Source organism: Diceros bicornis, chromosome 4 (genome assembly GCF_020826845.1).
Source record: "Diceros bicornis minor isolate mBicDic1 chromosome 4, mDicBic1.mat.cur, whole genome shotgun sequence".
NCBI classification, from domain to species: Eukaryota; Metazoa; Chordata; class Mammalia; order Perissodactyla; family Rhinocerotidae; genus Diceros; species Diceros bicornis.
Genome location: NC_080743.1, coordinates 73,479,255 through 73,492,953, shown reverse-complemented (window position 1 = coordinate 73,492,953; position 13,699 = coordinate 73,479,255). Strand labels below are relative to the sequence as shown.

Sequence of the window (13,699 nt, the reverse complement as noted above, 5' to 3'; positions counted from 1 at the left end):
GAACATTCTTATTGACTCCTAGTTACATGCTAGTGCTAGAGATTCATCAGGCAATAAGATAGATGAAGGCCTTGCTCTCATGGAACTTGTGTTGATGAGAGCACAAACAATGAGGGAACAAACATCAAATAAGTAAATAAACAAGAAGGTTTCATATGATGATAGGTGCTCTGTGGAAAATAGAACACAGTTACGTGACAGAGAGTGCACTGGAGTACGCACTACTTCAGAGAGGAGTCAGAGAAGAGTGACAGGGGAGCTAAGACCTCAGTGTGGAGAAGGAGACTGGCAAGAGATGATCTGTAGGAAGAGCATTTCAACAGGGGAAACACCTAAAGGCTAAACAAACATGGCTGTGTTCAAGGAATGGAAAGAAAGCCAGTGTGGCTGGAGCAAAGGGACTGAGGGGGAGTACAGAGAATTCAGAGACAGGCGGAGCCTGTAGTCAAAGATAAGGGGCATGGATTTTGTTCCAATGTGATGGGAAGCCGTTGGCAGCTTTTAAGCAAGAGAGAGAAAGGATCTGATCTCAGATGGAGGTAGATGATTAGAAAATGAGAGAATTCCTATTTGATGATTTTGTTTTCTTAGTATAGGATGAGGTGAGGCTGTCAGTCAAGGCAAGAGTGAAATTTAAGAGTGCAGGAAATTTGAATCAGTTTATGCAAACAGACAAAATGAGAAAGTGGGAAAACACTCTAAGAAGGAAATTTGCTTCCCATATGACTTGCTCACAGCACTGTGTCCCAGAGACACTTGGTTTAGAATCTTCCAGAATGCTTGTTAAACCTCAGCTTCTTGGGCCACATCCCAAACCTATGAATCTCTGGAGGGTGAGGTGGAACCCAGGAATCTGCATTGTAAAAAGGCACCTCAAGAGTTTCTTAACCATGCTCAAGGGCAGGAACTGGCCAAGAGCCAACAGACAGTTTGCGGAGAGGTCATAGTAAGAGCAAAAGTCAGGAGGGGGGCGTGGGCAAAGCATGAGCAAAGGACCATGGGGTGACGTCAGGCAAAAGGACAAACAGTGTGTTCTTGATAGGAAGCAATGGGGAATGGGAGGGGCTGCTCACAAGAGATCCAATTACAAAAGCTTGACAGGCTGAAGAGATTAGATTTTACCCCACAGGCAGTAGTAAGCCCTTTTAGGTTTTTGAGCAAGGGAGTGGAATAATGAAAAAAAAAGTATTTTTTTAAATTTTGGTTTTCACCATTGGAAATGTTAAAGAGACTGGTATCAGAGTGGCCTGTAAGAGAGGAGGTTGTTACACATGTAATTATAATGCTTAGGATTACAATACTGGTATAAAAATACAAACAACAGAAGCAAATTAGCTATGACAGTTGGCAGATAGGTAGACTTGGTCTTTCCTGTGTCTGGAGATAAGTGACCTAGAGGATGGTCCTGCTCTGGTACTGGGAAGGGGATGCTCCCGCATCCTTGGAGGGGATGATGCATTGGCAGAGCTAGTGAGGAATTTCATTTTCAATTGATAATATCCTTTCTGAAATTTAGACATAGAAATGGCAGGCTGGTGAGAAGTCAGGTCTGGAACTGTGCCATACAGAGGTGTTAGAGAAAGTTGTGAATGGGCATTTGTTCAAAGGGAATTAATACCTATGTAGGAGAGAGGGAGATGACAATAATGGTTTGGGGAAATATTCAGTTAAGGATCAGGAAAAGTAAAATGTCTGGAAGCAGACAAACTAAGTTGTAGGTACCAATGTATGCAATATCCCTTAACAAGCTGGGGTAGTTAAGCTTCAATGCTGGCTCCATAAAAACAGATCTATACAGTAGTCTTATTACTAATATTTAGTAATAACAACTAACATCTAACTTTCATTTGCCTAATTTCATCTGATATTCGGGGCAGCTCAGTAAGATGCTAGGGCAGTTTATCACTAGCTTCATTTTACAGATGAAGAAACTGAGGATCAGGGAGTTAAATGACTTGCCAAAAGTCACCCAGTTATTGAGGTCTGCATATAGTAAACTTCTTAATAAACTAGGAATTCACTGTACCCTGGAGATAATTAGAAAGTTAGACCCATCTTATCGCCAAGAGACTCTAATCTTAAGAAATTACAATACTTTAAAATTAAGCCAACCTGGGGGTAAAAGTTATAACAGACGTTGAATAAGACGTTCCGGAGCCCTCCTCGTTACAGAAGATAAATAACACGGAAACAACTGTTCTTTTGTGTGTGTGTGTGAGGAAGATTAGCCCTGAGCTAACATCCATGCCAATCCTCCTCTTTTTGCTGAGGAAGACCGGCCCTGGGCTAACATCCGTGCCCATCTTCCTCTACCTTATATGGGACGCCGCCACAGCATAGCCTGACAAGCTGTGCGTTGGTGCGCGCCTGAGGTCTGAACCCGTGGCCAGCAGCGGAGCGGCCGCACTTAACCGCTATGCCACGGGGCAGCCCCACTGTTGTTTTAGTTCACGTTTAACTTTTCTAAATAACTCCAGGTATCTATCTCTTAGGATTTCTTTACCAACATCACATCAAAGTTCAAAAAAATATGAGAACCATGCCTGGAAATCAGACGTTACTCTTATTCTGGGAAGGCAGCAGGAGGTTCTGCTGCTTTTACTAGTCAAGAGCGAGTTTAGTGTATGCAGAAACTCCCGCGCCTAGCGGAGCGTGTAGCCGATGTTTCTGCACACATCATGTGCGGTTACGTGGCCAGCGTTACCCATCGCCGACCTCCTGGCCCAGAGCGATGAGCACCTGCTGAGTCCCGAGGGCAGGGAGCCCAGAGCGAGCACACCACGGGCCACACTGGGTAGATAATACAATGCCCCTCTGCGGTGCAGCCTCCGGTTCTTGTGGTCCCAGCCCCGGGAGGAGCGAGTGAGGGCATTCAGGACCAAGAGAACGCGGGGCTCCCCCAAACCGAGCGAGAGGCAGGCAAGCGTCCGGCACTGCCCCCACCTTCTCGCTTTTGACTCCTCTGCTTTGCACCGCGACACAGAGACGGTCCCTGCCCCAGACGCGTCCCTACCTCCGCGCTCCCCCTCCCAGCTCACCGAGGACCCCTGGCGCGACGAGAGCCAAGAAAACCCAGAGCAGGCCCGCGGCGCCCATGCCACGGCGGCAGCCCCAGCGGCGGGATGCGTTCCGAGACCCGCGAGCCTCCAGCAGTTGGGGGAGGGCAGGGTTGTTGCAGGAGACAGCTGGCAGCAAGAGAAGGTGGGCCTTTAAATACTGTCGGGCACCACGTGCTAGCTTTGCGCGCACACCTGCGGGCTGCCTGGGGGCGGGACGCTGGCGCGGGTAAGGAGGACAGAGGCGGCGAGGGGCAGGCCAGAGGGGGCGGGCCAGAGGGGGCGGGCGGGGCACAGGAACTCTGACCCGAGTCCTTGGCTCCGAGTCTAGTCCTTAGTGCAGTGGCTTTCCAACTTGCTTGACCTCGCAACCCAGTGCGTCCACTTTTGTCTCTGTCTGTCTGTCTGTCTGTCTCTCTCTCAAACTTACAAGTTTCAAAAAATAGTACTCATCCTTACTAATCTACAGTGTTCTGTTCTATTCTATTCTATTCTATTCTATTCTATTCTATTCTATTCTATTCTATTCTATTCTATTCTGTCCCGTTCTGTCCCGTCCCGGCCCGTCCCGTCCCGTCCCATCCCATCCCATCCCATCCTATTCTATTATTCTGGTTTGGATCCACTAAATTCATTTTAAAAGCTATTAATGTTTCCAACCCTTAGTTTGAAAAAACCATTTATTTAGAAAGGAAACTTATGAACAGCAGCCACCTCTACTGCTATGTCCTTTTTATTTTGAATTAATTTCTACAAAGAAAAGTTGCAAGAATAGTACAAAGAATTCACATATACCCATCACTCGGATTCTCTCAACGTTAACATTTTACTATATTTTGTTTATCATTCTCTGTCTCTATGTATATAGATAGAGAGATAGATAGAGATATAGTTGTATATATAGATCTAGATCTATCACATATACGTATATGTGATTATATAATTATAATTATATAATTGTTACTTTGGAACTGAGGTAAGTTATAGGCATGACACCTCTCCTCTAAATACTTTGATGTGTATTTCCTAAAAACAAGGACATTTTCTTGCATAACTACAGTGCAATGAACAAAAACAGGAAATAAACATTGATACAATATTATTATCTAAGTGACATACTGTACTCAAATTTCTCCAATCATCTTAATAATCTTCATTATAGCAAATACACACACACACACACACACACACACACATCCTTTTAATTTTTCTGTTCCAGGCTCATTCTAGGTTCCCACATGTCATTTTTTCCCATTTAATCCGGAAAAGGTCCTCAGTCTTTTTTTGTCTTTCACAACCTTGACATTTTTGAAGAGTACACAGCAATTATTTTTGTAGAATTACTTTTAAATTAGTTATCTATTACATAGTAACAAGTTACCCTAAACTTATTCATTTAAAGCAAGAAAAAACATTTATTGTCTCACACAGTTTCTGTGTGTCACGTATTCGAGAGCAGCTTAGCTAGGTGGTTCTGGCTTGGGATATCTCATGAGGTTGCAGTCAAGACATCAGCCAGAACTGCGGTCATCTGGAGGCTTGACTGGGACTGGAGGATCCACGTCTAAGATGGCTCACTTACTTGGCTATTGGCTGGAGGCCTCATATCCTCACCATGTGGGCCTTGCTATAGGACTCTTTGAGCGTCCTTGTGATATGGCAGCTGGCTTCTCCTAGAACAAGAGAGAAAGGCAGAAGCCACAATGTCTTTTATAATCTATCCTCGGAAGTTACACTATTATTTCCACAAAATCCTGTTGGATACCGTGATGGTTAATTTTATGTGTCAACTTGACTGGGCTATGAGGTGCCCAGATATATGGTCAAACATTATTCTGAGTCTTTCTGTAAGGATGTTTTTGGATGACATTAACAATTTTTTATAGTGGTAACTGATATATTTATTTTTATTCTTTCCATTTTGTTTTTTTCCCCAGTTTTATTGATATATAATTGACATAATATTGTATTAGTTTAAGCGTACAATATAATGATTGGAAATATGTATACATCGTGAAATGATTACCACAGTAATATTAGTTAACATCCCTCACCTCACAGTTGCAATTTTTTTCTTATAATGAGAACTTTTAAGATCTATTCTCTTAGCAACTTTCAAATATACAATACAGTATTATTAACTATAGTCACCCTGCTGTACATTACATCCCCAAGACTTATTTATTTTATAGCTGGAAGTTTGTGCCTTTTGATCACCTTCACACATTTTCCCCTCTCCCCACTCCACCCCACCCCCCACCTCTGGTAACCACCAATCTGTTCGATGTTTCTATGAGTTTGTTTTTTTTTAGATTCCACATATAAGTGAGATCATACAGTATTTATATTTCTCTGTCTGACTTATTTCACTTAGCATAATGCCTTCAAAGTCCATTCATGTTGTCACAAATGGCAAGATTTCATTCTTTTTATGGCTGAATAATATTCCATTGTATATATACCACAGTTAGGAAAATCCATTCATCTCTCTCTTTGAGATAGTGATTTCTTTTTCTTTGGATATATACCCATAAGTGGAATTGCTGGATCATATGGTAGTTCTATTTTTAATTTTTTGAGGAACTGCCATGCTGTTTTCCTTAGTGGTTGCACCACTACATTCCCACCAACAGTGCATAAGGGTTCCCTTTTATCTGCATCCTCTCTAACACTTGTTATCTCCGTCTTTTTGATGGTAGCCATTCTAACAGGTGTGAGGTGATATCTCACTGTGGTTTTGATTTGCATTTCTCTGATGATTAGGGATGTTAAGCACTTTTTCATGTTTGCTATGCAGAAGATTTTTAGTTTGATGTAGTCACACTTGTTTATTTTTGCTTATTTTGCCTTTGCTTTTGATGCCAAATCCACAAAATTATTGCTAAGACTGATGTCAAGAAATTTACCCCCTATGTTTTCTTCTAGGAGTTTTGTGGTTTCAGGTATGACATTCAAGTCTTTAATCCATTCTGAGTTGATTTTTGTGTCTGGTGTAAGCTAGGGCTCCAGTTTCATTCTTTTGCATGTGGCTGTCCAGTTTTCCCAGCACCATTTATTGAAGAGACTGTCCTTTCCCGTGGTATATTCTTGGCTCCTTTGTCATAAATTAATTGACCATAAATGTGTGGGTATATTTCTCCGTGTTCTATTCTCTTCCATTGATCCATGTGTCTGTTTTTATGCAAATACCATATTTTTTTTATTTTTATAGCTTTGTAATACAGCTTGTGTTAGATAAAAGAAAATTATATATTTTGGTCTCTGCCCCCAGTTCCTGGCACAGAGCTCCTAAAAACCTTGTAAATTCCTAAGTGATACAAGCCCTAGGAGCTTCTTTTGTTCTATTGAAGTGACTCTGGGTGGGCTCCTGGATGGCTCCTGGATAGGAGCTGGTCACCAGAAAGACCAAGCCATGATTAGAAGCTTGGAATTTTCAGCCCCACCCCCCATCCTCTAGAGAGGGGAGCAGGGCTAGAAACGGAGTTTATAATTGATCATGCCTATGTGAGGAAGCCATAAAACTCCAATAGTGTGAGGTTTGAAGAGCTTCTAGGCTGGCGAACACATCCACGCTGGAAGAGTGATGCACCTCCGCTCCACAGGGACAGAAGCTCCTGCACTTGGGACCCTCCCAGACCTCACTCTATGTATGTCTTCATCTGGCTATTCATCTCTATCCTTTGTCATATCATTTAACAAACTGGGAAATGTAAGTATAGGCATACTTCGTTTTATCCCACTTCACTTTATTGTGCTTCACAGATATTGCATTTTTTATAAGACCCTCCACCAGCAAAAAGATTACTACTTGCTGAGGGCTCAAATGATGCTTAGCATTTTTTAGCAATAAAGTATTTTTAATCAAGGTTGTACATTGTTGTTTTTTCTTTTAAATTTTCTTTTGCTGGGGAAGATTCACCCTGAGCTAACATCTGTTGCCAATCTTCCTCTTTTTTTGCTTGAGGAAGATTAGCCCCAAGCTAACATCTGTGCCAGTCTTCCTCTATTTTGTATGTGGGTCAACACCACAGCGTGGCTGATGAGAGGTATAGGTCCATGCCTGGGATCCAAACCCGCAAGCCTGGGCCACTGAAGCAGAGCATGCCAAACTTAACCACTGTGCCACAGGGCCAGCCCCTGTACATTGTTTTTTAGACATAATGCTATTGCACTCTCAATAAACCACAGTATAGTGTAAACATATCTTTTATACATATTGAGAAACCAAAAAGTTTGTGTGATGTGCTTTGTTGCAATACTGACTTTGCTGCGGTGGTCTGGACCTGAACCTGCAATATCTCCAAAGTATGCCTGTAAGTGTTTCCCTGAGTTCTGCAAACCACTCTAGTAAATTATCGACCCCCAAGAGGGGGTTGTTGGAACCTCTGATCTATAGCTGGTTGGTCAGAAGCCCAGGTGACAACTTGGGCTTGCAGCTGGCATCTGAAGAGGGGTGAGGGGGCAGTCTTGTGGGACTGAGCCCTTAACCTGTGGGATTGGACACTATCTACTGATACATAGTGTCAGAATTGAGTTAAATTGTAGAACATTAGCTGGTGTGGCAGAGAATTAGTTGGTGTAGGGAAAAGCCTCCACACATTTGGTGACCAGAAGTGTCAGAAGTAAAGTGTTCTATGTCAGAGTAAAGGAGAAACACAAGGAGGAAACACACACAGTGAGGAAGAACTGGGTTTTTCCCTACATAGGAAGGAAAAAAGATGAGTTCTTTTTTTTTGTACAGTGTGAAATCAGGAAGTGTGATGCCTCTAGCTTTGTTCTTTTTTCTCCAGGTTGCTTTGGCTATTTGGAGTCTTTTGTGGTTCTGTACAAATTTTAGAATTGTTTTTTCTGTTTATGTGAAAATACCATTGGAATTTTGATAGGGATTGCATTGGATCTTTAGATCACTTTGGGTAGTATGGACATTATAGCAATATTAATTCTTCTAATCTATGAGCACAAAATATCTTCCCATTTATTTATGTCTTCTTAAATTTCTTTTATCAATGTCTTATAGTTTTCAGTGTACACATATTTCACCTCCCTGGTTAAATTTATTCCTAGGTATTTTATTCTTTTTGATGCAATTGTAAATGGGATTGTTTTCTTAATTTCTCTTTTAGAGAGTTGTTGTTAGTGTATAAAAATACAACAGGTTTTTGTAGATTGATTTTGTATCCTGCAACTTTACGGAACTTAGGACAACTTTGCCGAGGACAGTATTTTGGGTTGGCAGTGTTTTGTTTCAGCACTTGAATATATCATGCCACTCCCTTCTGGCCTGTAAAGTTTCTGCTGAAAAATCTGCTGATGGTCTTATGAGAGTTCCTTTGTGCATAACATTGTTTTTCTCTTGCTGCTTTTAAGAGTCTCTCCTTGTCTTTAACTTTTGACAATTTAGTTATAATGTATCTTGGTGTGGGTCTCTTTGGATTAATGTTATTTGAACTTTCTAGGACTCCTGGATCTGGATGTCTGTTTGTTTCCCCAGGTTAGGGAAGTTTTCACCTATTATTTATTTTTTAAAATTCAGTATCTCTTGAGGAGTGATGTCAGCATCATGGCAGAGTGAGCTTTCCCATAAACTCTTCCCCTGATAAGATACAACAAAAGGAACAGTCACAGACCAACAACAGACTCCTACACAGCAAAAAGGAAGATCGGAAAGATCCACACTGCCACACTTCTGAGAGTGGATGTGCTGGGGCCCCCAGAGGAAGTGGGAGAGGTAAAGAGAAATCCTCTCCCTCCCCATCAGATCAGTGATCTGGGTCCGCGTGGCTCCCAGAGAGGGGGAAGGGGTGGCCCTCTGCGGGGAAACTGTAGCTCTTTGGGCTCTCTCAGCCAGTGGGAAACTCCCACAAAGAGGACTCAGAACTGCTGCAGGGGTGCCATCAACATCTGAGCACCCCAGGAGAGCGGATAATGAGGGGTGAGTGAGAAGCTCCCCACTCCAGGGACCCAGCGGGCAAAAGAGAAGGCCCCCCCCCCCACATGCCGGACACTGCAGCTCAGCCGACCAGACCAGACAGAGTGGCCGGGCCGATCGCAGGGAGGACCCCAGGGTGGAGTGCAGGGGGCTCAGATTACACAGCCCCTAACCCCCACATGGTGGCGGCAGGTGGAAACTGCAACCAGATATTTCCAGGATGGAGAAAAACAAAGCTAATACAGGAACCACAATGCAAAGATACATGAAATCACCAGACCAGAAGGAAAATGACAAGCACCCAGAAACCAACCCTGAAGGCAAAGAAATCCATAACCTAAATGACAGAGATTTCAAAATAGCTATCATGAAAAAAACTCAATGAAATACAAGATAACACAGACAAACAATTCCATGAGATAAGGAGTTTCTTCACAAAAGAGATTGAAATCATAAAGAAAAACCAATCAGTTCTGATGGAGATGAAGAACACAAGGGAGGAGATAAAGGAGAATCTGGACTCTTTAAAGAACAGAGCTGACAATATGGAGGAAAGAATTAGCATTATAGAGGATAGGAATACAGATATGCTCCAGATGGAGGAGAAGAGAGAACTAAGACTAAAAAGAAATGAAGAAAGTCTCTGAGAAATATCCAACTATATTAGGAAATGTAACATAAGAATTGTAGGTATTCTGGAGGGAGAAGAGGGAAAGAGGAACAGAGAGCCTATTCAAGGAAATAATAGCTGAGAACTTCCCAAATCTGGGGAAGGAGCAGGAAATACCAGTAAGTGAAGCCAATAGGTCACCTAAATACATCAACAGGCAAAGGCCCCCTCCATGGCATATAACGGTAAGGCTGGCTAAAGTCAATGACTGAGAAACAATATTAATGACAGCTAGACAAAAACAAAAAATAATGTACAAAGGAACTCCCATCAGGCTCTCAGCAGATTTCTCAACAGAAACTTTACAGGCTAGGAGATACTAGAACGATATATTCAAAATACTGAAAGACAAAAACTTTCAGCCAAGAATACCCTATCCAGCAAAAATATCCTTCAAATATGATGGAGAAATAGTAACTTTCCCAGATAAATAAATGCTAAGGGAGTACATGGCCACGAGACCCCCACTACAAGAAATACTCAAGAAGGCCCTCAGGCCTGGAAAAACAAAAAGAAGAGAAAGGGAATACAAAGCTTGGAGGAAGGAGAAAAATAGGTAGACAAAATCAGAAAAATAGTAGATCTTTACTGGAAGAGGTTAGCAACCACTTAAATACCGAAATCAAAGATGAAAGGAAGGAAATCACCAAAAATAAATATAACCTCATCACTGTAAACACACACCCATAACACAAGATAGAATAAGTTGTAACAAGAATGACTTAGAAAAGGAAGAGGAAAGAGATTGACTTGTCTTAGTATAAGGAAATAAGAGGCCATCAGAAAATGGACTATCACATACACAAGATTTTTTATACAAAACTCAAGGTAACCACTAAACAAATAATCAAAACAAAATCACATATGATAAACAAAGAGAAAACTAGAAGAGTCATAAGACAGAACAACCAAACTGAATTGGCAGTCCGAAACACATGGGACAAGAAACAAAGGAAATGCAAAAGAACCAGAAAATAAGTGACAAAACAGCAACATTAAGCCTTCATATATCAATAATTACCCCAAATGTAAATGGATTGAACTCTCCAATCAAAAGATACAGAGTGGCAGGATGGATTAAAAAGCAAGACCCAACAATATGCTGCCTCCAGGAAACACATCTCAGCTCTAAAGACAAGCACAGGCTCAGAGTGAAAGGATGGAAGACAATACTCCAAGCTAATGGCAAACAAAAGAAAGCAGGTGTTGCCATACTCATATCAGACAAAGCAGACTTCAAAATAAAACAGGTTAGGAGAGACAAAGAAGGGCAATATATAATGATAAAAGGGACACTCCACCAAGAAGACATATCACTTATAAATATATATGCACCCAACATAGGAGCACCAAAGTACATAAAGCAACTATTACCAAAACCTAAGAGGAGATATTAACAACAACACAATAATAGTAAGAGATCTTAATACTCCACTTACACCAATGGATAGATCATCCAGACAAAAAGTCAATAAAGAAACAGTGGACTTAAATGAAAAACTGGACAAGATGGACCTAGTAGACATATACAGAGCACTCCATCCAAAAACAGCTGACTACACATTATTCTCAAGCATGCATGGAACATTCTCAAAGATAGACCATATGTTGGGAAACAAAGCAAGCCTCAATAAATTTAAGAAGAGTGAAATCATAACAAGCATCTTTTCAGACCATAATGCTAGGAAACTGGAAATCAACTACGAGAAAGAAACTGGAAAAGTGACAAAGATATGGAGATTAAACAACATGCTACTGAAAAACCAGTGGATCATTGATGAAATTAAAGGAGAAATCAAAAAATATCTGGAAACAAATGAAAATGAAAATATCCCATACCAAATCATATGGGATGCAGCAAAAGCGGTCCTGAGAGGGAAACTCATAGCGATACAAGCCCACCTTAACAAACAAGAAAAAGCCCAAATAAGCAACCTTAAATTACACCTAACAGAACTAGAAAAAGAAGAACAAACAAAGCCCAAAGTCAGCAGAAGGAGAGAAATAATAAAAATCAGAGCTGAAATAAATGAAATTGAGACCAAAAAATCAGTAGAAAGGATTAAGGACACAAAGAATTGGTTCTTTGCAAAGATAAACAAAATTGACAAACACTTAGCTAGACTTACAAAGAAAAAAAGAGAAAAGGCTCAAATAAATAAAATTAGAAATGAAAGAGGAGAAATTACAATGGATACCACGGAAATACAAAGGATTATAAGAGAATACTATGAGAAATTATATGCCAACAAATTGGACAATCTAGAAGAAATGGATAAATTCTTAGACTCATACAACCTCCCAAAACTGAACCAAGAAGAAATGGAGAATCTGAATGGCCAATCACAAGTAAAGAGATTGAAATAGTAATCAAAAACCCCCCAAAAAATAAAAGTCCAGGACCAGATGGCTTCTCCGGTGAATGTTACCAAACATTCCAAGAAGATTTAATACCCATCCTTCTCAAACTATTCCAAAAAATAGAGGAAGATGGAACAATTCCTAACTCATTCTATGAGGCCAACATCACCCTGATACCAAAGCCAGACAAAGACAATACAAGGAAGGAAAATTACAGGCCAATATCACTGATGAACATAGATGCAAAAATCCTCAACAAAATATTGGCAAACCAAATACAGCAATACATTAAAAAGATCATACACCATGACCAAGTGGGATTTATACCAGGGATGCAGGGATGGTTCAACATCCGCAAATCAATCAACGTGATATACCACGTCAACAAAACAAAGAATAAAAACCACATGGTCATCTCAATAGATGCAGAGAAGGCATTTGAGAAGATACAACATCCATTTATGATAAAAACTCTTAACAAAATGGGTATAGAAGGAAAGTACCTCAACATAATAAATGCTATCTATGACAAACCCACAGTCAACATCATACTCAACGGGGAAAGGCCGAAAGTCATTCCTCTGAGAACAGGAATGAGACAAGGCTGCGCACTCTCACCACTCTTATTCAACATAGTACTGGAGGTTTTGGCCAGAGCAATTAGGCAAGAAAAAGGAATAAAAGGAAACCTAATAGGCAAATAGGCAACGAAGAAGTGAAGCACTCACTATTTGCAGATGACATGATTTTATATATAGAAAACTCTAAAGAATCCATTAGAAAACTGTTAGAAATAGTCAACAACTACAGCAAAATCACAGGGTACAAAATCAATCTACAAAAATCAGTTGCATTTCTGTATGCTAATAACGAACTAACAGAAAGAGAGCTCAAAAAGATAATACCATTTACAATTGCATAAAAAAGAATAAAATATCTAGGAATAAATCTTACCAAGGAGGTGAAAGACCTATACAATGAAAACTACAAGACATTATTGAAAGAAATCGATGATGACATAAAGAAATGGAAAGACATCCCATGCACATGGATTGGAAGAATAAACATAGTTAAAATGTCTATATTACCTAAAGCAATCTACAGATTCAATGCAATCCTAATCAGAATCCCAATGACATTCTTCACGGAAATAGAAAAAAGAATACTAAAATTCATATGGGGCAACAAAAGACCCTGAATAGTAAAGCAATCCTAAGAAAAAAGAACAAAGCTGGAGGTATCACAATCCCTGATGTCAAAACATACTACAAAGCAATAGTAATCAAAACAGCATGGTACTGGTACAAAAACAGACACACACATCAATGGAACAGAACTGAAAGCCCAGAAATAAAACCACACATATACGGATAGCTAATTTTTGACAAAGGAGCTAAGGATATACAATGGAGAAAGGAAAGTCTCTTCAATAAATGGTGTTGAGAAAACTGGACAGCCATATGCAAAAGAATGAAAGTGGACCATCTGCTATCACCATTCACAAAAATTAACTGAAATGGATCAAAGACCTGAAGGTGAGATCTGAAACTATAAAACTCATAGAAGAAAATATAGGCAACACACTATTTGACATTGGTCAAAGGAATCTTTTCAGATGACATGCCTATGCAGACTAGCAAAACTAAAGAAAAAATAAGCAAGTGGGACTTGATCAGATTAAAG

The 13,699-nt window shown here is 40.4% G+C and overlaps 1 protein-coding gene across 6 annotated transcripts in view; it reads right to left on the bottom strand.

Moving 5' to 3' along the window:
* The window catches only part of LOC131404745 (complement receptor type 2-like), a 160,355-nt gene extending 157,131 nt beyond the window's left edge, over window positions 1–3,224 (bottom strand). For 4 of the 6 annotated variants that reach the window (XM_058539761.1, XM_058539754.1, XM_058539756.1 and 1 more), the window contains exon 1: window positions 3,039–3,224. In XM_058539761.1, the coding sequence (XP_058395744.1) occupies window positions 3,039–3,096 (58 nt within the window). In that variant the 5' untranslated portion in view covers window positions 3,097–3,224. The remainder of the gene's footprint in view (window positions 1–3,038) is intronic. The other 2 variants (XM_058539752.1, XM_058539753.1) reach the window with 1 other exon arrangement.
* Between the last annotated feature and the right edge of the window lie 10,475 nt (window positions 3,225–13,699).